The sequence below is a fragment of the Oryx dammah genome, unplaced genomic scaffold (assembly GCF_014754425.2).
Source record: "Oryx dammah isolate SB20612 unplaced genomic scaffold, SCBI_Odam_1.1 HiC_scaffold_12, whole genome shotgun sequence".
Taxonomy (NCBI): domain Eukaryota; kingdom Metazoa; phylum Chordata; class Mammalia; order Artiodactyla; family Bovidae; genus Oryx; species Oryx dammah.
Genome location: NW_024070196.1, coordinates 10,529,988 through 10,555,164, shown reverse-complemented (window position 1 = coordinate 10,555,164; position 25,177 = coordinate 10,529,988). Strand labels below are relative to the sequence as shown.

The 25,177-nt window shown below is 38.4% G+C and overlaps 2 protein-coding genes and 1 non-coding gene across 4 annotated transcripts in view; 1 reads left to right on the top strand and 2 right to left on the bottom strand.

Annotated features, from left to right (window-relative positions):
• Nucleotides 1-23,256, top strand: part of TMEM184C (transmembrane protein 184C) — a 33,442-nt gene extending 10,186 nt beyond the window's left edge. The window contains exons 5-10 of the mRNA XM_040251359.1: nucleotides 15,669-15,743; nucleotides 17,225-17,318; nucleotides 20,067-20,179; nucleotides 21,412-21,511; nucleotides 22,034-22,205; nucleotides 22,428-23,256. Coding sequence (XP_040107293.1) covers nucleotides 15,669-15,743; nucleotides 17,225-17,318; nucleotides 20,067-20,179; nucleotides 21,412-21,511; nucleotides 22,034-22,205; nucleotides 22,428-22,693 — 820 coding nt within the window. The 3' untranslated portion in view covers nucleotides 22,694-23,256. The remainder of the gene's footprint in view (nucleotides 1-15,668; nucleotides 15,744-17,224; nucleotides 17,319-20,066; nucleotides 20,180-21,411; nucleotides 21,512-22,033; nucleotides 22,206-22,427) is intronic.
• TRNAC-ACA lies at nucleotides 11,219-11,290 on the bottom strand. The gene has a single exon. It is a non-coding gene; the product is annotated as a tRNA-Cys (tRNA).
• A 524-nt stretch (nucleotides 23,257-23,780) lies between the features above and the next one.
• Nucleotides 23,781-25,177, bottom strand: part of PRMT9 (protein arginine methyltransferase 9) — a 34,010-nt gene continuing 32,613 nt past the window's right edge. For both annotated transcript variants that reach the window (XM_040251357.1, XM_040251358.1), the window contains exon 12: nucleotides 23,781-24,926. In XM_040251357.1, coding sequence (XP_040107291.1) covers nucleotides 24,711-24,926 — 216 coding nt within the window. In that variant the 3' untranslated portion in view covers nucleotides 23,781-24,710. The remainder of the gene's footprint in view (nucleotides 24,927-25,177) is intronic.

Sequence of the window (25,177 nt, the reverse complement as noted above, 5' to 3'; positions counted from 1 at the left end):
TTATTAGAATAGTTCGTTTGTGAGATAAGCTGAAAAAGAGGGGGTGGAATTGAAATAGAAAGGAAAAATAATAAGAGAATCCAATGGAGAATCAACAAGACTTGATTGCTGATAGATGGGGATGTAGATGAAATTTGCAAGCCAAGGTGGGTGGAATGACTCGGAGGATCAGTGTAGATATACGCCCTAGGGTTAGCTACATTGCCTTTCATGCAATACAGAACCACTTAGATGACATCGGCACCAAACATGTCTCTCCTTAACACCCTAGCAATAACAGGGAGCTGCCTGGCTATTTGAAATAATAAATTCCTAAGATGTTTATTTGACAAATATGTATTGAATACCTAGTATGTACTAGTATATAGGTATATCATAATACATATAACAGATGTAGAACTCATGGAACTTACAGCTTGGTTAGGAATTAAATGAAGACACAAATATATAGTTAGTTACTACAGGAAACACTATGAAGGAAAAACAACTGGAGCCTATGAAAGAGGATAGTGAGAATAACGGTTGGGGGTGGAAGGATATTGTACTCAACTCCAAGTACAATAAGAACAAACAGGGATTTATAACCAAAGAGATGGCGGTGGTCACTGGGTGGAAAATTACTAAGAGGGGAATTCTCTCTAAACTGCCCTAAAAAGAATGTTACTTAAGGCAGACCAAGAAGACATCAAGAGTGACAGATGAGGAGCTGGATTCGATATCAAGGGTAATCGGATATTGGGGGGTAGGGTGAGATGAGGGAGGGGTGGTGGTTAATAGGTGTCTTAGCAGGATTTTTTGCTTAGACTGGTTTCCCAGGCCAAGGACAGGGCCTAGCTGATGCCTAGTTGAAAAGAAGGCTAAGAGGAACCCTGTCTAAAGTTTGGTCCAGGAGAGAGATTGTCAAGTGAGAAGCCAATATAGGGTGTTATGCAAAGGGCTGATATCCAAGATTCATTTTCAGAGATTACTGTACTCTGTGTACTGAACTGGAAGCGGGCATAGATGCAAGAGATTGCAGTGGTCTAGTAAATAAGATGGTGGTGGTGGAGGTGGCAATGGCAGCTTGGGTTTGATCAGGACTCTGTTAATACAGAACCTGAGATGTGGTCCTAGCTGCCTCTTCAGGCTGGCTCATCTCAGTTAGCAGGTGGTCAGCTAAAACCCAGAGGCTTTTTGAAGGTTTCAAGGCTGTAGACCAAAATTTCCCTTTTCTGTGCTTGTGCAATTTATTTGTTCCTAACTACACAAGCAGTTACATTTATTCTTGTTTACATTTTTCTAAGCTTCTTTTTATTCAGGGATAATTTTACATCAAAATTTTAATTTTTATATTTAATCACATTTTCTCTTTTTTAAAAACTATGTTAAAAGTTCCTGAGACTCTTGAGTTCTGACAGCTACTACCTGAATGATATTAGCAGTGCATCCATAACTATAAACCAGGTTTTCCTTCCTTTGAAGACTTTAAACATTACCAAAGCCGTGCAGTTTGGGGATCTGGTTTTAGTAATATAAAACTTTGCATTCTCTTGTACATAAATACCGTTTAGGTTACCAGTCTCCTTCTGTTGGATAACTGGTGTTATATGTCTGATCATTAATCAGCCTGTTGCTGTTGAGGATAATTCAGTATGATGCTTTGGTTTTAGGCATTATACTGAATTTAAGATGCAAGCTTCCAGTCTTTAGATGTAAAACTGCATCTGCTTTTTAGACTGTGATTTATGTGACATATGCAGTGAGCACAGTGAGTTTTCTTTTAATGAATGTTAGATTTTATGTATGTGAGTTTATGAGACGAGGGGAACATTTTACCTAGTGATTTAATACTGTTAGGAAACAAATGTTTTCATGAAACAGTACTAACTCTTACTGTGTATTCCCTTCCACCCTCTTGTTTTTAAAATTGAGTCATAGCCCACCATGTTGAATTTACCACATTTTGAAAAAATTTGCTGTAGGGTGTAGACCTTGGAGTGGATATGCTACATCTTTGGCTTTTGTGTGATTTTGTGATAAATTATTTGCTGACGTGACAGTACCAAGTTACTCTCCCATTACCAGTAGAAGAGATTTTATAATTACCTGCACTTCTTTATGTTTGCCTGTCAAGAGGTCATAAAGGTTTTTACTGATTAGCAGTGAGGATAAACAAATTTTCATGTTTATCAGCCATTTGTGTTTTCCTTCTGAGAAGTGATTATTTCTGTTCCTCATTTTTTAATGGGTTGTCTATCCATAGGGGATCTTTATAGATTAAGATACTAATTATTTAATGCATGTTAAAAATACCTTTTTCTAGTTTGGGGCATGTTTTGGCACTTTATTGAGGATGTTTATATTGTTGAATATATCAGTCTTATTTCAGGTACTTTTTGTCTGGTTCAAAAAATTCTTCCTGACCCCAACATTATAAAAACAACTCTCGTGTGCTTTTCTTCTAAACATTTTACTTTTCCATTAAGACTTGTAAACGTATATTGATTTCTTTTTCATATGTTATATGAAGTAGGAATGCAGTTTCACTTTATTCGATTGACTTGCTATCCTAGCACCATTCTCTCTCCTGCCTCACTGCTCTATGTTGCCATCTCTGTCATATAAAGGTTCCATACATGGGGGTCTATTAGTGATCTTCGCTTTTTCTGTTTTATTGATTAACTTTTCTATCCCTGGACCATTTCCATACATTGACTACTATATTTTATTAATAAGTCTTAAATGGGCTATTCTTAACTTGGTGCTCTTATGTATAAATTTCTGATGCAGCTTGTCAGGTTACTTGAAAAACCCTGTTGGGACTTTTTGATTGGAATTGAATTCAGTCTTCAATTTATTGAATTCAGTCTTCAATTTATTGACATCTTTATGGTTATTTGAATCTTCTTATCTATGAATATGGTCTACTTTCTGCTTACCTAGCCCTTCATTTATCTTTCAGTAAAGTATAGTTTTCTCATAAAAGTCTTATACATCTTTTCTGGCTTTTTAAATGTCTTATATTTTATTTCTATTGTAAATGATGTCTTTTTTTTAAAAATTAGTTTAATTACTACCAGTGTATAGAAAGGCAATTGGTTTTTGCATATGGAGCCTATATCCAAAAATCTTGTTAATTTTTCTTATTCTGTAGATCTTAAATTCTCTGTAACCAGTCACCTTCAAAAGGATTAGTTTCTAGTTTTTATACATGTTTCTCTTCTCACTGTGCTGAGTACCTATAAACTTTCTTGTATCATTCCTGGTTTTAAAGGGAATTCTTATAAAATCTCACATTTGAATATAATGTTTCTAAAGATGTTTTGTAGGCATCCTTTATTAGCTTAAATAAACTTTTTTTTTATCCCTAGTTAAGAATTTTTAATAATACCTAAGTACTGAATATCATCAAATACTTTTTCTATCCCTATTGAGATGATCATAATTTTTTGCTTTTGACCTGTTAATATAGTGAATTAGACTAATGACTTTTCTAATTATAATCCACTTGCATTTGAAAGACAAATTTTAAGTGGTTATTGTATATCATCAACTTTTCTACATTATAAGTTTTGGATCGCTAATATTTTGCTTAGAATATTTACATCTTTGTTCATGAACAAAATGAAGGTATGATTTCCCTTTCTTATACTGTCACTGTCTTCATGTCCAAGTTTTACTGCCTACATAAGAGTTACTGCCTTTACTTACATATTACAGGAAGAGATGGGGTATTATATACCTTGAAAGATTTGCCCTGGACTTTTCTTTCTGGGAGGACAAAGTATAGAACTATTTAGGCTTCCTGTTGTTTCTAGAACAAAAATTTTCTCAATTACACCATTTAGGAATTAGGCAGACTAAATGAAGTTTTTAAATGTATGGACATATGTTTGAACATAGACTTCATTTTAAAGCAAATGAACACGATCTTGGTTCACGTCCAAGGCAAGCCATTCAGTATAATAGTAATTCAAGTCTATGCCCCTACCACCGATTCTGAAGAAGCTGATCAGTTGAGAAGTTGATCAGTTCTCTGAAGACCTAGAAGACCTCCTAGAACTCACACCAAAAAGAGATGTTCTACTCATCATTGGGGATTGGAATGCAAAAGTAGGAAGTCAAGGGATACCTGGAGTAACAGGCAAGTTTGGCCTTGGAGAACAAAATGAAGCAGGGCAAAGGCTAACTGAATTCTGCCAAGAGAATGTACTGGTCATAGCAAGCACTCTTTTTCAACAACACAAGAGATGATTTACAGAGACATCACCAGATGGTCAATACTGCAATCAAATTGATTACATCCCTTGTGGCCGAAGATGGAGAAGCTGTATACAGTCAGCAAAAACAAGACCTGGAGCTGACTGTAGTTCAGATCATCAGCTCATAGCAAAATTCAGGCTTAAACTAAAGAAAGTGGGGAAAACCACTAGGCCAACCAGGTACGACTTAAATCCCCTATGAATATGTAGTAAAGGTTATGAATAGATTCAAGAGATTAGATCTAGTAAACTGTGTGCCTGAAGAACTATGGTCAGAGGTCTGTAGTATTGTACAAGAGGCAGTGAACAAAACCATCCCAAAGAAAAAGCAAGAAGGCAAAGTGCTTATCTGAGGAGGCCTTACAAATAGCTAAAGAAAAAAGCGAATAGCAAGGGAGAAAGGGAAAGGTACATCCAACTAAATACAGAGTGTCTAGGAACAGCATAGAGAGGCAAGAAGGCCTTCTTCAATGAACAGTGCGTAAAACTGGAAGAAAGCAACAGAAGGGAAAGACTAGAGATCTCTTCAGGAAAACTGGAAAATCAAGGGAACATTTTGCCCAAAGATGAGCACAATAAAGGACAAAAATGGTAGAGACCTAGTAGATGCTGAAGAGACCAAGAACTGGAAGGAATACACTTAAGAACTGTACAAAAAAATCTTAAAATACTGAATTAATAGGATGGTGTGGTCAGTCACCCAGAGCCAGACATTCTGGAGAGTGAAATCAAATGTGCAAAAGGAAGCACTGCTTTTATTTTAATATAAATTTATTTAATTGGAGGCTAATTACTTTACAATATTGTATTGGTTTTGCCATGCGTTGACATGAATCCACCACAGGTGTACATGTGTTCCTCATCCTAAATCCCCCTCCCTCCTCCCTCCCCGTATCATCCCTCTGGGTCATCCCAGTGCACCAGCCCCGAGCATCCTGTATCACGCATGGAACCTGGACTAGCGATTCGTTTCACATATGATAATATACATGTTTCAGTGCCATTCTCCCAAATCATCCCACCCTCTCCCTCTCCCACAGAGTCCAAAACACTGTTCTATACATCTATGTCTCTTTTGCTGTCTCGCATACAGGGTTATCATTACCATCTTTGTAAATTCCATATATATGCATTAGTATACTGTATTGGTGTTTTTCTTTTCGGCTTACTTCACTCTGTATAATAGGCTCCAGTTTCATCCACCTCATCAGAACTGATTCAAATGTATTCTTTTTAATGGCTGAGTAATATTCCATTGTGCATATGTACCACAGCTTTTTTATCCATTCATCTGCTGATGGACATCTAGGTTGCTTCCATGTCCTGGCTATTATAAACAGTGCTGCGATGAACATTGGGGTACACGTGTCTCTTTCAATTCTGGTTTCCTCAGTGTGTATGCCCAGCAGTGGGATTGCTGGGTCATATGGCAGTTCTATTTCCAGTTTTTTAAGGAATCTCCACACTGTTCTCCATAGTGGCTGTACTAGTTTGCATTCCCACCAACAGTGTAAGAGGGTTCCCTTTTCTCCATACCCTCTCCAGCATGTATTGCTTGTAGACTTTTGGATAGCAGCCATTCTGACTGGTGTGAAATGGTATCTCATTGTGGTTTTGATTTGCATTTCTCTGATAATGAATGATGTTGAGTATCTTTTCATGTGTTTGTTAGTCTTCTGTATGTCTTCTTTGGAGAAATGTCTGTTTAGTTCTTTGGCCCAGTTTTTAATTGGGTCGTATATTTTTCTGGAATTGAGCTGCAGGAGTTGCTTATATATTTTTGAGATTAGTTGTTTGTCAGTTGCTTCATTTGCTATTATTTTCTCCCATTCTGAAGGCTGTCTTTTCACCTTGCTTATAGTTTCCTTTGTTGTGCAGAAGCTTTTAATTTTAATTAGGTCCCATTTGTTTATTTTTGCTTTTATTTCCAATATTCTGGTAGGTGGGTCATAGAGGATCCTGCTGTGATTTATGTCAGAGAGTGTTCTGCCTACGTTCTCCACTAGGAGTTTTATAGTTTCTGGTCTTCCGTTTAGATCTTTAATCCATTTTGAGTTTATTTTTGTGTATGATGTTAGAAAGTGTTCTAGTTTAATTCTTTAACAAGTGGTTGACCAGTTTTCCCAGCACCACTTATTAAAGAGATTGTCTTTTCTTCATTGTAAATTCTTGCCTCCTTTGTCAAAGATAAAGTGTCCATAGGTGCAAGGATTTATCTGGGCTTTCTGTTTTGTTCCATTGATCTATATTTCTGTCTTTGTGCCAATACCATACTGTTTTGATGACTGTGGCTTTGTAGTAGAGCCTGAAGTCAGGCAGGTTGATTCCTCCAGTTCCGTTCTTCTTTCTCAAGATTGCTTTGGCTATTCGAGGTTTTTTGTATTTCCATACAACTTGTGAAATTATTTGTTCTAGCTCTGTGAAAAATCCTGTTGGTAGCTTGATGCTGCTGCTAAGTCGCTTCAGTCATGTCTGACTCTCTGCAACCCCATAGATGGCAGCCCACCAGGCTCCCCCGCCCCTGGGATTCTCCAGGCAAGAACACTGGGAGTGGGTTGCCATTTCCTTCTCCAATGCATGAAAGTGAAAAGTGAAAGTGAAGTTGTTCTGTCGTGTCCAACTGTTAGCGACCCCATGGACCGCAGCCTACCAGGTTCCTCCATCCATGGGATTTTCCAGGCAAGAGTACTGGAGTGGGGTGCCATTGCCTTCTCCGGTAGCTTGATAGGGATTGCATTGAATCTATAGATTGCTTTGGGTAGTATACTCATTTTCACTCTGTTGATTCTTCTGATCCAAGGATTGCAAGCACTGCTTTTAATAAAGCAAATGGATGCTGTGGAATTTCGATAGAATTATTCAAACCCCTAAAGGATGATGGCATCAAGGTGTTGCATTCAATATGTCAGCAAATCTGGATGATCCAGCAGTGGTCACAGGACTAGAAAAGGTCAATCCTCATCCCAACTCCTAGGAAGGGTAGTACTAAAGAATGTTGTAAACATCAGACAGTTTCACTCATTTCCCATGCTAGTCGGGGCTTCCCTGCTGGCTCCGCAGTAAAGAATTTGTCTCCAGTGCAGGAGACCTGGGTTTGATCCCTGGATAGGGAAGATCCCCTGGAGGAGGGCATGGCAACCTACTCTAGTACTCTTGCTTAGAGAATCCCATGGACAGAGGAGCCTGGCAGGCTGTAGTCTATAGGGTTGCTGCACAGAGTCAGACATGACTGAAGCGACTAAGCAGTAGCAGCCCATGTTAGTAAATTGAATTGAATTGAAGTCACTCAGTCGTGTCCGACTTTTTGCGACCCCATGGGCTGTAGCCTATCAGGCTCCTCCCTCCATGGGATTCTCCAGGCAAGAGTACTGGAATGGGTTGCCATTTCCTTCTCCAGGGGATCTTCCTGACCCAGGGATAAAATCTTGCATGCTAGGCATTATGCAAACCAAGAACTTCAGATGTCCAAGCTGGGTTTAGAAAAGGAAAAGAAACCAGAGGTCAAATTGCCAGCATTCGCTGGATCATAGAGAAAGCTAGGGAATTTCAGAAGAACATCTCCCTCTGTTTCATTGACTGTGCTAAAGCCTTTGACTGTGTGGATTATAATAAACCATGGAAAGCCCTTGAGAGAGATGGGAATACCAGAGCATCTTATCTGTCTCCTGAGAAACCTGTATGCAGGTCAAGAAGCAACAGGTAGAACCCTGTATGGAACAACTGACAGGTTCAAGATTGAAAACGGAGTACGAGAGGGCTGTCTGCTGTCACCCTGTTTGTCTAACCTGTACGCTGAGCACATCATTAGAAATGCTGGGCAGGATGAGTTACAAGCTGGAATCCAGATAGGCGGGAACAACATCAACAACCTCAGATATGTGGATACCACCACTCTAAAGGCGGAAAGAAAAAGGAACTAAAGAGCCTCTTGATGAGGATGAGGGAGGAGAGTGAAAGAGCCAGTTTAAAACTAAATATTAAAAAAACTAAGATCACGGCATCTGGTCCCATCACTTCATGGCAAATAGAAGGGAAAAAGGTCGAAGTAGTGACAGGTTTCCTCCTCTTGGGCTCTGAAATCACTGCAGATGGTGACTGCAGCCATGAAATCAGAAGACGATTGCTTGTTGGCAGGAAAACTGTGACAAACCTACACAGTGTGTTGAAAAGCAGAGATACTACTCTGCTGACCAGGGTCCGTATAGTCTTGGCTATGGCCTTCCCAGTGGTCATGTACAGTTGTGAAAGCTGGACCGTAAAGAAGGCAGAATGCCAAAGAATTCATTCCTTGGAACTGTGGTTTTGGGGAAGACTCCTGAAAGTCCCTTGGACAGCAAGATCAGTCAATCTTAAGTCAGCCCTGAATACTCATTGGAAGGACTGATACAGAAGCTGAAGCTCCAGTGTTTTGGTCATCTGATACAAATAGCTGACTCATTGGAAAAGATCCTGATGCTGGGAATGATTGAGGGCAGAAGGAGAAGAGGGAGTCAGAGGATGAGATGGCTGGATGGCATCACCACTGTAATGGACATGAACTTGGGCAAACTTCGGGAGATGGTGAGGGACAGGGAGGCCTGGCATGCTGCAGTCTATGACTTCACAAAGAGTTGTACACGACTGGGCGACTGAACAACAACATATACCATAAATGAAATGACAACCACAAGAAGTCTGTTTAAAATCTTACTGCCCCATGAATCGGTTTTCATATTTAACATTTGTTTCATCCAGTTTAAGGTTTTTAAACTTCCATTTGGATTTCTGAAGTATATTTTTAAAATTCCCAAATATAAAGATTAAAATTTTTTTTTCACTTTATATATTTGCATTGTAGTCAGAGAATGTACTATGAGACAGTCTTCAAACGTGGTTAAGGTTTATCTCATGCCCACTAGTACATGATCTGGAGAAGGCAACAGCAACCCACTCCAGTACTCTTGCCTGGAAAATCCCATGGATGGAGGAGCCTGGTGGGCTGCAGTCCATGGGGTCTCTAAGAGTCGGACATGACTGAGCGACTTCACTTTCACTTTTCACTTTGATGCATTGGAGAAGGAAATGGCAGCCCACTCCAGTGTTCTTGCTTGGAGAATCCCAGGGACGGGGGACCCTGGTGGGCTGCCATCTAAGGGGTCGCACAGAGTTGGACACGACTGAAGCGACTTGGCAGCAGCAGTACATGATAGTTTTTGTGATGGGTCTCTATGCTTGAGGAGAATGTATATGCTGTGCTAATGAGTGGCTCTATATTTATGTGCATGAGGTCAATCTTACTGTATTATTCAGTTTGTCTACATTTGTGTTGACTTTAGCTACTTGTTCTGTCAGTGAAAGAGATGTTGAAATTCTCACACGGATAATTTGTCAGTCTTTTTGTCTACTTTTGTCTGTTTTTGCTTTATATTTAGATGCTGTTTCTGTTCAGGAGGGCTCGCATAGTGGCTTGGGGTAGAGAATCCACCTGCAGTGTAGGAGACACAGGAGATGTGGGTTCAATCCCTGGGTTGGGAAGATCCCCTGGGGGAGGAAATGGCTTATCACTCCAGTATTCTTGCCTGGAGAATCCCATGGACAGAGGAGCCTGGCGGGCCACAGTCCATGGGGCTGCAAAGAGTCGGACAGGACTGAGCATGCATGCAAGTTATCTGTTCTGGACCTTTTTTTTTTGGTCTTAAAGTTATTTTGATATTAACAGATATGCTGTCTTTCCTTTGTTTAGTATTTGCCTGGCTTAACTTTCTCTACCTTTTATTTTCAGGAGAAGATAGAGAAAATTAGGTGTACAACTTTGAGCATTTTTAGGTGTATTACTTTTTGGGGGGTGGCCCTACACGGCATGACTCATAGTTTCATTGAGTTAGATAGAAGAGGCTGTGGTCCATGTGATCAGTTTGATTAGTTTTCTGCGATTGTGGTTTTCATTCTGTCTGCCTTCTGAAGGAACTGACAAGAGGCTTATGGAAGCTTCCTGATGGTAGAGACTGCCTGAGGGGGGCAACTGGGTCTTGTTCACCACCACCCACCCACGCCCACCAGAGACTCCTGGACACTCACTGGCAAGTCTGGGTCAGTGTCTTGTGGGGCTGCTGCTCCTTTCTCCTGGGTTCTGCTGCACACAAGGTTTTGTTTGTGGCTCAGATCATGAACTCCTTATTGCAAAATTCAGACTTAAATTGAAGTAGGGAAAACCACTAGACCATTCAGGTATGACCTAAATTAAATCCCTTACAATTATACAGTGGAAGTGACAAATAGATTCAAGGGATTAGATCTGATAGAGTGCCTGAAAAACTATGGATAGAGGTTCCTGACTTTGTCCAGGAGGCAGTGATCAAGACCATCCCCAAGAAAAAGAAAAAAGGCAAAATGGTTGTCTGATCAGGCCTTACAAATAGCTGAGAAAAGAAGAAAAGCAAAAGGCAAAGGAGAAAAGGAAAGATATAAACATCTGAATGCAGAGTTCCAAAGAATAGCAAGGAGAGATGAGAAAGCCTTCCTCAGTGATCAGTGCAAAGAAATAGAGGAAAACAATAGAATGGGAAAGACTAGAGATCTCTTCAAGAAAATTAGAGATACCAAGGGAACGTTTCATGCAAAGATGGGTACGATAAAGGACAGAAATGGTATGGACCTAAGGGAAGCAGAAGATATTAAGAAGAGGTGGCAAGAATACATAGAAGAACTATACAAAAAAGATCTTCATGATCCAGATAACCACGATGGTGTGATCACTCACCTAGGGCCAGACATCCTGGAATGTGAAGTCAAGTAGGCCTGAGGAAGCATCACTACAAACAAAGCTAGTGAAGGTGATGGAATTCCAGTTGAGCTATTTAAGGCAGAGGAAGTGAAGTTGCTCAGTCATATCCGACTCTTTGCGACCCCATTGACTGTAGCCTACCATGCTCCTCCATCTATGGGACTTTCCAGGCAAGAGTACTGGAGTGGGTTGCCATTTCCTTCTCCAAAGGATCTTCCCAACCCAGGGATCGAACCTGGGTCTCCCGCATTGTAGGCAGACGCTTTACCATCTGAGCCACCAGGGAAGTCAGGAAACAGATCAAATTGCCAGCATCTGTTGGACCATCAAAAAAGCAAGGGTTCCAGAAAAACATCTACTTCTGCTTTATTGACTGTGTCAAAGCCTTTGACTGTGTGGATCGCAATAAACTGGAGAATTCTTCAAGAGATGGGAATGCCAGACCACCTTATCTGCCTCCTGAGAAATCTGTATACCGGTCAGGAAACAACAGTTAGAACCGGACATGAACAACAGACAGGTTCCAAATTGGGAAAGGAGTACATCAAGGCTGTATATTGTCACCCTGCTTATTTAACTTACATGCAGAGTACATTATGCAAAATGCCAGGCTGGATAAAGCACAAGCTGAAATCAAGATTGCTAGGAGAAATACCAATAACCTCAGATAAGCAGATGACACCACCCTTATGGCAGAAAGTGAAGAACTAAAAAGCCTCTTGATGAAAGTGAAAGAGGAGAGTGAAAAAGTTGGCTTAAAACTCAACATTCATAAAACTAAGATCATGGCATCCAGTCCTATCACTTCATGGCAAATAGATGGGGAAACAATGGAAACAGTGATAGACTTTATTTTTGGGGGCTCCAAAATCACTGCAGATGGTAACTGCAGCCATGAAATTAAAAGACACTTGCTCCTTGGAAGAAAAGCTATGACCAACCTATACAACATATTAAAAAGCAGAGACATTAGTTTGGCAACAAAGGTCCGTGTAGTCAAGGCTATGGTTTTTCCAGTAGTCATGTATGGATGTGAGCTGGACCATAAAGAAAGCTGAGTTTTGAACTGTGGTGTTGGAGAAGACTCCTGAGAGTCCCTTGGACTGCAAGGAGATCAAACCAGTCAATCCTAAAGGAAATCAGTCCTGAATATTCATTAGAAGGACTGATGTTGAAGCTGAAACTCCAGTACTTTGGCCACCTGATTCGATTGGGAAAGACCCTGATGCTGGGAAAGATTGAAGACAGGAATAGGGGCCGACAGAGGATGAGATGGTTGGATAGCATCACTAACTCCATGGACATGAGTTTGAGCAAGCTCTGGGAGCTGGTGATGGACAGGGAGGACTAGCGTGCTGTGGTCTGTGGTGTTGCAAGGAGTCAGACACAACTGAGCGACTGAACTGAACTGAACTTTTTTTTTTTTTAATTTAGTGTTATTTTTAATTCTAATCTGACAATCCACTACTTGTACAAGACATACTATTTGTATTTTTGTGATTATCAATGTATTCATTTATAATTTTGCCACTTTTTATTTATATCTGTCTCACTTTTTCTAATTTCCTTGTTTTCAATGATTACGTCTTCAAAATAAACTTTTAATTTGGAATAATTTTAAATTTACAGTAAAGTTGGAAAGACAAACAGATTTTCTATTACCCTTCATTCAGCTTCCCCTAACATCTTATGTAATTCTGGTATGTTCATTAAAAGGAAAAAGTAACAATGGTATAATACTATTAATTGCAGACTCTTCAGATCTCCTCACATTTTCCACTAATGTCCTTTTTCTGTTCCAGAATGCACCCCAGGAATGTGGATTGCATTTAGCCTTTTTTTTAAAAAGTACAGATTTTCATTAAATTCTTTGAAAACGTACTTAAGAAGTTTGAGAAGATCCTTCTAATTATTTAATAAAGATTTTGAGAAATAATTTTGAAGTTTTTCAAACATGTGCAGGACACCTATGTAGTAAAATATAATAGACAAGTCTATTTCCTACCACCCACATTTAACAAAAATATATTACAGGTCTGTGCCTCCTTATTTCCAGTTGTTTATATGTATATATGCATGTGTGTGTGTGCTAAGTCACTTCAGTTGTGTCCAGTTCTTTGTGACCCTGTGGACTATTGGCTCCTCTGTCCATGGGATTCTCCAGGCAAGAATACTGGGGTCAGTTGCCATTTCCTCCTCCAAGGGACCTTCCCCACCCAGGGATTGAACCTGGGTCTCATGTCTCCAGCATTGACAGGTGGATTCCTTCCCACTACCACCACCTGGGATATTATATATATATATCCTTAAAAACCAAAGCTATCTCATAGCTTTGCTGCTGCTACTAAGTAGATTCAGTTGTGTCTGACTCTGTGCGACCCCATAGACGGCAGCCCACCAGGCTCCCCCGTCCCTGGGATTCTCCAGGCAAGAACACTGGAGTGGGTTGCCATTTCCTTCTCCAATGCATGAAAGTGAAAAGGGAAAGAGAAGTCGCTCAGTCGTGTCCGACTCTCAGCAACCCCATGGACTGCAGCCCACCAGGCTCCTCCGCCCATGGGATTTTCCAGGCAAGAGTGCTGGAGTGGATGCCATTGCCTTCTCCGTTCTCATAGCTTATCTAAAACTTTATAGTCTTTGAGTATTTGTAGCTTGAATGTGGCTCTCTTAGCAGTGTTGGGGTACAGGCGCTGCTCCAAATGCCCCTGCTAGTTGTTTACCTGTTTCTGTTGATGTTTTTCTTATGCCATTTTTTTTGCCCTCGTGACTAGTTTGGTAATTACACTTTCTGTTTCTAGTCTTTAATCTTAAAAAAAATAGGTACCAGCTTGTATAGAATGCTTTTGTAATGCTTTTATAGATTTAACTGCAGTGAAACAGTTTGTTCATAACTCCTCCTTGCATCTCAGATCTTCTATCTGGGATCATTTCCTTCTCTCTAATGTATGGTTCTTAAAATTTCTTGCAGCGTCAGCATAGCAGTGGCAAATTTTCTCAGATACACTTTATCCAAAAGTGTCTTTATTTTGCCTTCATTCTTGAAAGATTGTTTTGCTGGATGTAATTCTTGGTTGACAAGAATTTTCTACTAACATTGTGGAGATTTTATTCCACCCTACACTGGCATCAATTGTTACTGTTAAGCCTCTACTTTCAATCTAGTTGTCATTCTGTTATATTAGTAGGAGGCCTGTCTTCAGCTGCATTTTTAAGACCCTGTCTTTGATATTTCGCCGTTTCACTACGAAGTATCTAGGGTTTTTTGGCTTTAGTCCTGTTTAATTTCCAGCGTGCCCCAGTCTGTAGCTTTGTGCTTTTGACTGGTTTGGAAAAGTTCTCAGCCACGATCTCTTCTGCGTTTGCTCTTCCTCTGCTCTCCCCTCACTTTGCATGTGTGTTAGACCTTCTCAGTCTGTGCTCTTCTTTGTGCCAACATCACTGCACTCTGGAAAATGTCTTCAGGTCCCATCTTCCAGTTCATTAATCCTGCACAGCCTTCAAAGGTATCTAATTGACTGACGCATTTGCTTAGTCATCCTAGTGGTCTCAAGTTTGACAGTCAGTTTACAGAGCACTACAGGTTTAACTCAGCTCCTGCTTGGTTTAGCTTTGTAGGGGGCACAGCATGTGTGGCCCAGACATTGTCATCAAGAGTTCTTGCTGCACCCCCAAGTGCAGCTCCCGGACTGCCTCCACGGGGGCACTCGGTTGTCAGTGGGAGTGAACTCCCTCGGCACAGAGAAGGCTCTCAGCATGTGGAACCCCCTCAGTTTTTAATTCAATCCTGGTAGCCCCGGGCCTCAAGATGTGTGTATCAGACTCATTCTTCTCAGTCTAGATGTAATTCTTAAACTAGGGGACTTAAAATACATAAAATTGATAAAGGAGTGTTAAATAAACATTTGCCCTCAGAGCATCTTGGTCTTTTTAAGAAAGTTCCCCTAGGCTCTCAGGTAGCTGGCCTTTTTTTTTTTTTTTTGGTAGTTGCTGTTTGAGGACTTGTTTGTTTTTCTTTGTGAATTTTCCCCTACATTAAGTGAGCTCAGTGATTAAAAACTGTTTTATGCAGGATCTTTGTTTTGTTCTTTCAGAGTATCTAGTCAGTGATACTGTCTGGAATGATACATATATATAAAGGCCAAGCTTGAAAGGAGACTGAATCCTATATATAAGTATTATTTTCTCAATGCACTTCCATATATGCAAGCCTACATGTAATTTATTTGTTACTTGGTTTTTCTTCCAGAAACACACAGGGACCCACTTCCATTCTTTTTGTTCCTGTTCTGTGCTGCACTACTTAGGAATTTGAAATTAGACATGGAAAGGGAAATCCTTCAGATATTGTTGTTACGTAATTTAAAAAACAGTATTTAAATAATGTGTTTGCTTCCATCCACATTCTTCCCCAGTAGCCATTTAGAATGACTAAAAGAATTATTCTAAAAAGGAGTAGACGTATCTGTATGTATAATTGAATCACTTTGCTGTACAATTGAAACTAATACAACATTGTAAATCAGCTATACTACAATAAAAATAATTTTAAAAATTAAATATAAATATGGCATCATTTGTCAAAATGATTTTAATTTGGGGGCTTTGGAGAAAACCTGATAGTATGAAATGAGTAATTCAAATGCTGAATTATTTTTCTTTGACAGAGTATTGCTGTTTAGATGCAAACTGGGTGTGTTACAATATACAGTTGTCAGACCATTCACCACCATCATTGCTTTGTAAGTACACAGAACTTACAGTATTTTGTTTTTTTTAATTCTCATGCTCTTACCTAAGTGAGACAACTGAGTAGAAGGCACATAAAACTTGTTACTTGTTTATAACACATCTAGTCTTAAGTATGTATAAACCCTACTATGTTAGAATAAATAAGGTGACCATAGGAATGGTCCAAGGAATCACCATATAATTTTTCTAAATAATATTCCCTGTAGAGATTTCTCAAAAGCGTTCTCAGAATAGTCTTTTTCAAGTATTAATATTCACACAGCTTTACAGAAACATCTAGTATATGAAGTTGAAGTATGCCACTTCAGATTCATTACATGGCTTTATTTTCTAAATGAATACTGTATTTTAAATAAGAAAACATATCTTTCCTTTTTAAAACTTCTGTCAAGTCTTAGCATTTGAGGTAAAATGGGGCGTCATTAAGCTGCCTGGTAACAACTATTCCCTAAGAAGTTAAGAGCATCAGCTAGATTGTGCGTCTTATCTGCTTGTCATGCTAGCATGCTGTCCGCTCACGAGAATGGGGAGAAAGCTGAAAGAAGCATCAGCTCTTTATTCTGCTTTTGTGCTAGCAGTTCTCTAGCAGCATTTGCCTTGGAATTAAGATTAATTTACCTTTTTTTTAAGGCTACTTTATTTCTCTGCTGTTTAGAAATTGGATAACCATACAAGTAAATACTTAGATCTGGGTTATCATAAAAGCTGCCTGCAAAACAGTTTGGCAGAAAAAAATTATAGTTTAGTTATAAACCTGCATTACATGTTTTTAAAATTAGGCAGCATCATTTTTTTTTAACCTAATAATTACCCTTTCTAATTCAATGTTTTTGTCTTTTGGATTTATTTCAGATTGGAGGGATAATCATATGGTAACATCTCTAGAAAAATGGTTTAATTTTTGAGCCACCTCTATGGCCAAAATCAAGTGATTATCTACAGAAACTTTGAAATAATCTTACTTCTAAATTTAAGTCTTGGGGCTTCTCTAAGCAGGCCAGTGGTTAAGACTCTGCACTCCTGCTGCAAGAGACATGGGTTCAGTCCCTGGTCAGGAAACTAAGATCCCGCATGCCATGTGGTAGGAGAAGGCAATGGCACCCCACTCCAGTATTCTCGCCTGGAAAATCCCATGGGCGGAGGAGCCTGGTGGGCTGCAGTCCATGCAGTCGCTGAGGGTCGGACACGACTGAGCGACTTCACTTTCACTTTTCACTTTCCTGCATTGGAGAAGGAAATGGCAACCCACTCCAGTGTTCTTGCCTGGAGAATCCCAGGGACAGGGGAGCCTGGTGGGCTGCCATCTATGGGGTCGCACAGGGTCGGACACAAGTAAAGCGACTTAGCAGCAGCAGCCATGTGGTACAGCCAAATTAATTAATTAATCAAAGTATTGCTGTCAATGTTGTATTTTAAAATATATTTTTGACTTAGTTATTTCATAAAGTCTCATTTTTACCATCTTTTTTAGAATCTGTGAGTTACTTGGTATATATGATGAAGGGAACTTTAGCTTTTCAAATGCTTGGACTTACTTGGTTATCATAAACAATATGTCTCAGTTGGTAAGTAAATATTCATCTTAATTGTACTTCATTTACATCTATAACTAAAATTTTTTAGGGAAAGTTTCTTCTGGAATAAAGTTTAATTGTAACTTTAATACTGAATTTGATTTGTAGGAAGAACTTGAAGAAACTTTCATATAAATCTTTATACATATGTAAAGATATAATATGTTAATTATCTTGAGACTTATATATTGAATTGTTTATGTAACGTGGCTCAAGGGCACAGTGGTTTTTTTTTAAACACCAAAAACATTTTGTATTTGGGTATAGTCAGTTAACAGTCTTGTGATAGTTTCAGGTGAATGGTGAAGGGACTCAGCCATACATATGCATGTGTACATTCTCCCCCAAACTGCACTGAATTGTTGATTGTATTTTTTCATTGATTCTGGTATTCATTGCATAGTTCTATGGATATGTCATTAATAAAAGCATAATGCCTCTCCTTAAAAATCCTAGTATATTCAATAAAAAAATGTCTTACTTAGGTATATGAGAGCATAGGGTTTTAATAAAAGTGGGAGAGTAAAATTCTCTCATATTTGGAATTGAAAATTGAGAATGCCAAGTTTTTTAAAATGTTATAAAAACTGAAATGAAATGAATCCTTTCAATTTAAGAATGTGCACTTTATTGAAAATCTATTCATGTAAATATTGAGATTTTTTAAATTGGAGGATAATTGCTTTACAGTGTTGTGCTGGTTTCTGCCATACATCAACACGAATCCGCTGTAAGGTTTAGATGCACACACACACCTTCCCTCTCTCTAGAGCCTCCCTCCCCCTCCTATCCCACCCCTAGGCCATCACAGGACACCATACTGTGCTCCCTGTGTTACCCAGCAGCTTCCCACTGGCTCATTATTTTACACATGGTTATGTATACATGTCAGTGCTGCTTTCTCAGTTCGTCCTACCCTCTCCTTCCCCTGCTGTGTCCACAAGTCAGTTCTCGACATCTGAGTCTCCATTCCCTCCCTACAAATAGGTTCATCAGTACTTTTTCTAGATTCCACATATATGCATTAATATACGATAGTCATTTTTCTCTGACTTACTTCACTCTGTATAACCGACTCTGGGTTCATTCAGCTCACTACGACTGACTTAAATTCTTTCGTTTTTATTGTTGAGTTATGTTCCATTGTATATATGTGTCACATCTTTATCCATTTATCTGTCGATGGATGTCTAAGTCGCTTCCATGTCCTGGCTTTTGTAAATAGTGCTGCAGTGACCATTGGGATACATTTGTCTTTTTGAATTGTGGTTTTTCTCAGGGTATGCCCAGGAGTGGGATTTGCTGGGTCATGTGGTAGTTTTATTCCTAGTTTGTTAAGCATTCTCTATACTGTTCTCCGTAGTGGCTGTATCAGTTTACATTCCCATCAACAGTGCAGTAGGATTCCCATTTTCCCACATCCTCTCCAGCATATATTGCCTGTAGTTTTTTTGATGATGGCCATTCTGATTGGTGTGAGGTGTGCTGAAAATCTTTAGTGCTTTCTCCAAAATAATAGTTTAGGTACAGTGGCACACGTGAGTTATTAGAGATTTATAATAAAAATTAAATGTTTGCATATTCAAAGCTTTTCCACGTTTGTAATTTCTGGAACCAATAATTCCATTTTGGGGAATGCCTCAAGAAATGGCCAGAAGTACTTTTGCTTTCAGTATGTTTGTATAGAAGGCCTATTGTTTGCAAAAGCCTGGAAACACTCCAAAGTCTACCTGTTAAAAACCATATTATGTGTAGAAAGGAATGGTTGGATGATGGGACTATGAACAACTTTATACTTTACTGCTTTCATATTCTAAAATATTTTAAATGAGCATTTTATAGTGGGGAAATGTAAACATTTAGAAAAATGTTTATTGCTGTGCAATGCTAATTGCAACTGATTTTTAAAAATAATTATGATGATTTGGGAGAATGGCATTGAAACATGTATAATATCGTGTAAGAATCAAAATGCCAGTCTATGTCTGATGCAGGATATGACACGCTTGGGGCTGACGCGCGGGGATGACCCAGAGAGATGTTGTGGGGAGGGGGGTGGGAGGGGGGGTCGATGTTTGGGAACGCATGTACACCTGTGGTGGATTCATGTCAATCTATGCCAAAACCAATACAGAATTGTAAAGTAAAAATTAAAAATAAATAAATAAATAAATTTTAAAAAATTTTAAAATAAAATAAAAATAATTACTATCTTGAGCACATACCTTTAAAAAGTAAATTCAGCAGGATTAACATACTGCCCTCAAGAAAAATGGTCTCCCTGATTCCTTACTTTCTGATTTCATGGGCATAGTTTTACTGAAATAGTACTTATTTAATGTGTTGACTTACAAATAATACATGTACAGTTAGTAGTAAGCTCGACCCTTATAAAATGAATGGTAACTTGTATATAAAAGCTGTTAATGAGCAGACAGATGTTTTATTTTGCTTTAATGAGCCTTTTCTTCCATTCACAGCAGTCAGTTCTTACTGTTTTTTGTGGGCCCTGTAAATGAACAATTAAAATCATTTTCAGAGATGATGTGACATGTCTCTTCTGAGAAGTTTCATATTGGATATTTTCATCCATAGTAAACTGTTTAAAGCCTCTTGTTTATCTAAAAGGAGCATAATAAAGCCTAGAAAATTTTGCCTGAAAAATCACTCTGTGCCTTTGGCATCCCTGTTACCGTATTTATCCTTACTGAATATGCTTGGTCGGTTGATTGTTTCCAGTTTGCCATGTACTGTCTCCTGCTCTTTTATAAAGTGCTGAAGGAAGAGCTGAGTCCAATCCAACCTGTTGGCAAATTTCTTTGTGTAAAGCTGGTGGTGTTTGTTTCTTTTTGGTAAGTGTTGCTTTCTCTTGCATGTTGCCATTTTCTAAAGGGCAGTTTAATGAAAATTTGTAAGTCTTAATGTGGAAGAGGAATTAAAATGTCTGCTTCCCTTTTAAAAAGTTCATTCTTTTAGCCATCCTTGGTTTTTCATAAAGAAATAATCAAATGGCCACATAACATTTATAAGAAGAAAATAATTTGAGACACTAAATGTCAACACTAAGGGAATCATTAAAATAAATCATGGTTTTTTCATATAGTACAGTTTGGAAGATACACATGATATAGAATACTTAATAATGTGAGAAAATATTCACTAGTAAAAATTTTTAAACAGACGACAAAACTGTACATGGTCCCAGTTTAGTAAAGGGTGGGTGGGTGATAGGGGCCTGGAAACAAATATACCAATATACAAATAATACAAAGGTCAGGGGGAAATCCTTGCAATCCCATCACCCAAAATGAATGACATTGTGGTCCACATCATTTATAAAACCACAGAAAGAGCGTCATACTATAAAAACTTGTAGAACTCAATGTTTAGTATACTGTAGTTATAGTTCTTTGTAAATACAGTGAGAATGTAATTTTGTTGTTACTGGGTTTTTTGCTTTTGCCACACACCGTATTCTAATGTATGGATACAATTTTTTAATCAGTTTCTTATTGACATTTAGGTTGTTCCTAATTTTTTTTTTATGATTACAAGTAATATGGAAGTGAATATTATTGTATATAGATATATGAAAACTTATCTCATTTTAGCTGTTTAACAAGACTGGTTCCAAAAAAAAAAAAAAAAAAGATTGGTTCCAAAATGTTCTTTAAAATAATCTAAATAACCAATTAATATGTGTATAAATTAACATTTAAGTATCTTTTATTTCATTTTAAATTCCTATTGTGTAAGATGTTAGGCATGGTCTGTGTATGGGACCAACTTAAAATATAATGACTTGTGCACACTTTCAAAACAAAAAAAGACTATAAACCAAGTACCGAAGTGCTAAGAATACATAATCAAAATTCGTATGATGAAACTGTACTGGACGAGTCAGTGTGTAAAGCAGACGTATCTAATACAGTTATACAGTCTCTTCGGGAATATGCTGTAAAGGCAGGGTGGTCATGGTCCACAGGTTGTGCTGGGGTTTCACTTTTTAAATGGCATATTTTTTAAACAACTGCTGGTTTTATGCTTGATATAGATTTGGCGTTTACCTTTTCCTAACATATAGGCAAGCAGTAGTTATTGCTTTGTTGGTAAAAGTTGGCGTTATTTCTGAAAAGCATACATGGGAATGGCAAACGGTAGAAGCTGTGGCCACAGGACTCCAGGTAAGCAGTGCTCTCTGACTCCCAACAGAACTTTGTTGTTTGTTCAGTGTTTTTACATTTTATCTCCTGAGCCTGACGGCATGGGCATATGCAGGCTGTGGGGCTACTGTTACCTCACTTTACACGTGAGGAAACGGAGAACCCCACAAAAATTGGCCATACTTCCTGGGTCTTCTACAAATTAGTAACAGAACCTAGATTTTGTTATTCCTACCCAATTTCTCTTTTCTGCATTTCTCCTCTAAGTCCTTGGATAGTGGAAGAGAATACATTGTACTTGGCCAAGAAATACTTGTGGTGATTGAAGTAGTACAAAATTGAGTTGAACTTCTGGCATTTTGTGTTTTTATGAAGAGGTAAAAAATCATTATTTTGGAAAATGAAAATATGAGGACAGTCTTGTGAGGGAACAAACAGCTGTTGATACTCAAGTATTTTTGAAGAGAGACATAGTGCTTTTGCCTGCAAAACTAGATTTAAAATCCAATATGGCTGATGATGATGTTGATGTTGTTGTTGTAGGACTTTATTATCTGTATTGAGATGTTCCTTGCTGCTATCGCTCATCACTACACTTTCTCATATAAACCGTATGTCCAAGAAGCAGAAGAGGGCTCATGCTTTGATTCCTTTCTTGCTATGTGGGACGTTTCAGACATTAGGGATGATATTTCTGAACAAGTAAGGCATGTTGGTAAGTACCAGCCATTTTATTTATTCGAACAGCCTATTGTAGTTCTCCTGTCCAGTCTGTAGAAGAAGTTTTTGAAAAGATTTTGTATAAAACGGTACCACAATAAGGCTCTCCAAATTGGGAGGGGGGAAAAGAGCTTAACGTTTAGCATGGCAACATCATAGTAAATTTAAAAATAACCTAACTTTTGGCTAACTCGGACACTTTTACTCTACTTTAAAGGAAGGACAGTCATGGGACATCCTAGGAAAAAGTTTTTTCCTGAGGATCAAGATCAAAATGAACACACAAGCTTGTTATCATCATCATCACAAGACGCACTCTCGGTTGCCTCTTCAGTGCCGCCCTCACCCGTGGGCCACTATCAAGGGTTTGGACACACTGTGACCCCCCAGACTACACCGACCACAGCTAACGCACCTGCCGACCCAGGGCACGATGCTGCAGGAGCGAGAGAAGAGCCATCAGAGGAGTCCGCGGCCTCCTGAGCAGTGTGCAGAAGCAGACTGTGCTGCCGCCGTGTTACTTCATTACCTGGTGTCCCGTTGCTCAGGATTGTGTGCTTAGGACAAGCCATTAATGATGGAAAATCTGAACACAACGGCAAAAACCAGGTACAACCACCAGATTTATACAACTAGGTTTTGTATACCACAAATAATCAGTCTAAATATCCTAGACTTAGACTTGACTTCTTAACACTACAGAGTATCACACACTCAAATGGTAGACAATGACTACTAACCATTCCTGACATTACAGTACTTTATCAAGAGGAGGACATTTTTAAAAATCAGTGCTTCCTACCACTGCTGCATGAATATAATGCTCTGGAACTAGCAGAACGTATAATTCAGAAATGCGAATTAGTGGACCTCAATCATAATCATGTGCCATATATGCTTACCTAACAATTATTTCTCTATTTCTCAAATGAATGTCTTTCAATAAATGAGAATTTATCATTTATTTTCTGCAACCTTTTATGTCTCTTGTGATTAGAGGCACAGCAGAAAAACTTAAGCCCCCAAAATTAAAGGGTTGAAAATCATATACCTACAGTGAGAGATGCATGTGTCTTAACATTCCTACTAGGAGAAATGTCTAGGACCTAATCTACTAGTCTTAAAACAACTACTGTCTAAAAAATCATCTGCACCAAAGCGAACAGATTAATAGGTTATCTAGGACTTGGAGATGAAAAGAATAAACTGGACAAGAGTGGAAGAATAAGAAACTTGTGATAGAAACAGAGTCTGCTTTTCTTTAGGGCGACTAAAGGTGTCAGCAAATGTAAATCTGGGCTGAGTAGTCCTAACTATTTATCAAACCACAGTCACAAGATTTGCAGATACTCTCTGGGAGAAATTTACTGCTTAGGTTAGATAGAGTTCCTCTAATTGTTAATCACAACCCCTTGCACCTAACATTTTACACTGAAAATAAATATAGAAAGTGCCAGAGCAGTATGTGGCAAATAGCAAGGGTTAAGTATTTATTTCTCAAAATCTATGCTGTATATATTTAAGCACGCACACACACACACACACACACACACACACTGGTACACAGTAATTAGGTACAAAGTTTTTATTGTCTTATTATAAATGAAATGTTTCTACTGAAAGTAAAGTTGGGCAGCATAATCCTAAAGGCAAGGAGAACAGGCAGTGTGGAGAGAAGGTACATCTTATTTTCTGCGTGGCTCACCTACAGAGCACACAGTATATACAAGGCATGATAATCTTTATTAATCTCCCTATTTCAGGTCTGGATTAACTTTTTTTTTCTTACTATGTATTCACATCAAAACTTTGAAAAATACTGGTTTAGGTTTAACTCTTTCTGAATTTATCAGCTTTAAAATTTTTCTTTGCCAAAGGCAGACCAGGAAAAATGCTGCCTCCCAAGATTTTTTTTTGTCCTTCTTTTACTCTTTAATTACATTTAGTCTGTAGCTTAAACATCTTATTCAGATTTGCATTCCCAAAACACAAAACTGAGAAGGTGGTTCAGAAGTATTTCAACAGTTACAAGAAACAAGCTTAGAATTTACAGGTAAACATAAACCCTCAATCTTCAGTGGAAACCAACTTTTTGAGGTATCCTCACCAAAAGTTCAGATTTAAGGAAAATAGCCAAAATGTCTAAAAAATGAATAGGAGACTCAAAATTCCTTATCTTTACAGTTCTGGAGTACAGACTAACAATTTTGGCAAATTTTAATTATAATAAGTAAAAACAAGCAATAAAAAGTTCCTAATTTGAAAAATTAATGACAGCCTTTGCCAGAAAGGAAGTCTACGGCAAGTTTTTGTAATAACGCTACTCTTTAAAGTTAGGGTCTTTAAATACACTTTATTAATATCAATGTTTTAAAAATATTTGACCATTTCAAGGACTTAAATACACCTCCATCTTATGGTTGCAATCCCACTACTAATTCAGCCTAGAACTGGAAAACCACTGCTCTACTTCCACATTCTTTCATTAGAAATCTGCTCTTCATTGCTTTATGGTGATGCTGACGTTGCTTTTGTGGTGCTGGATGTTGAGTACAAGTTCGTCTCCCATTTCCACTTGGATGGGATTATCTAAAACAACTGCAGCCTGTTTCCAGTGAGAGGCTTCACTCGAAGTATCTAACCTAATCTCATCATCGAGGTACATATGATACCAAAATGGAATGGCAGTCACTTGTCCAGATTTACAAATGCGTACCTATGAAAATTAAGAAATTGCAAGCATTTCATCAGATGGAGTAGACTTGGATAATAAGTCTTTCTCTTTTTAGTAAGTTTTAGATCCAAATTATATAAAGAAATACATTTAATCACCCAATTCAGATTAATACCAACCTATTCTAGAAACTGATATTTACGCCAGTTCAGGTCTGGATACTGTTTAGAAAGTAACATTTAAATTCAAAGAAAGTGGCTAAAGCTATTTTAAGTATGTAAAGTATTACATAA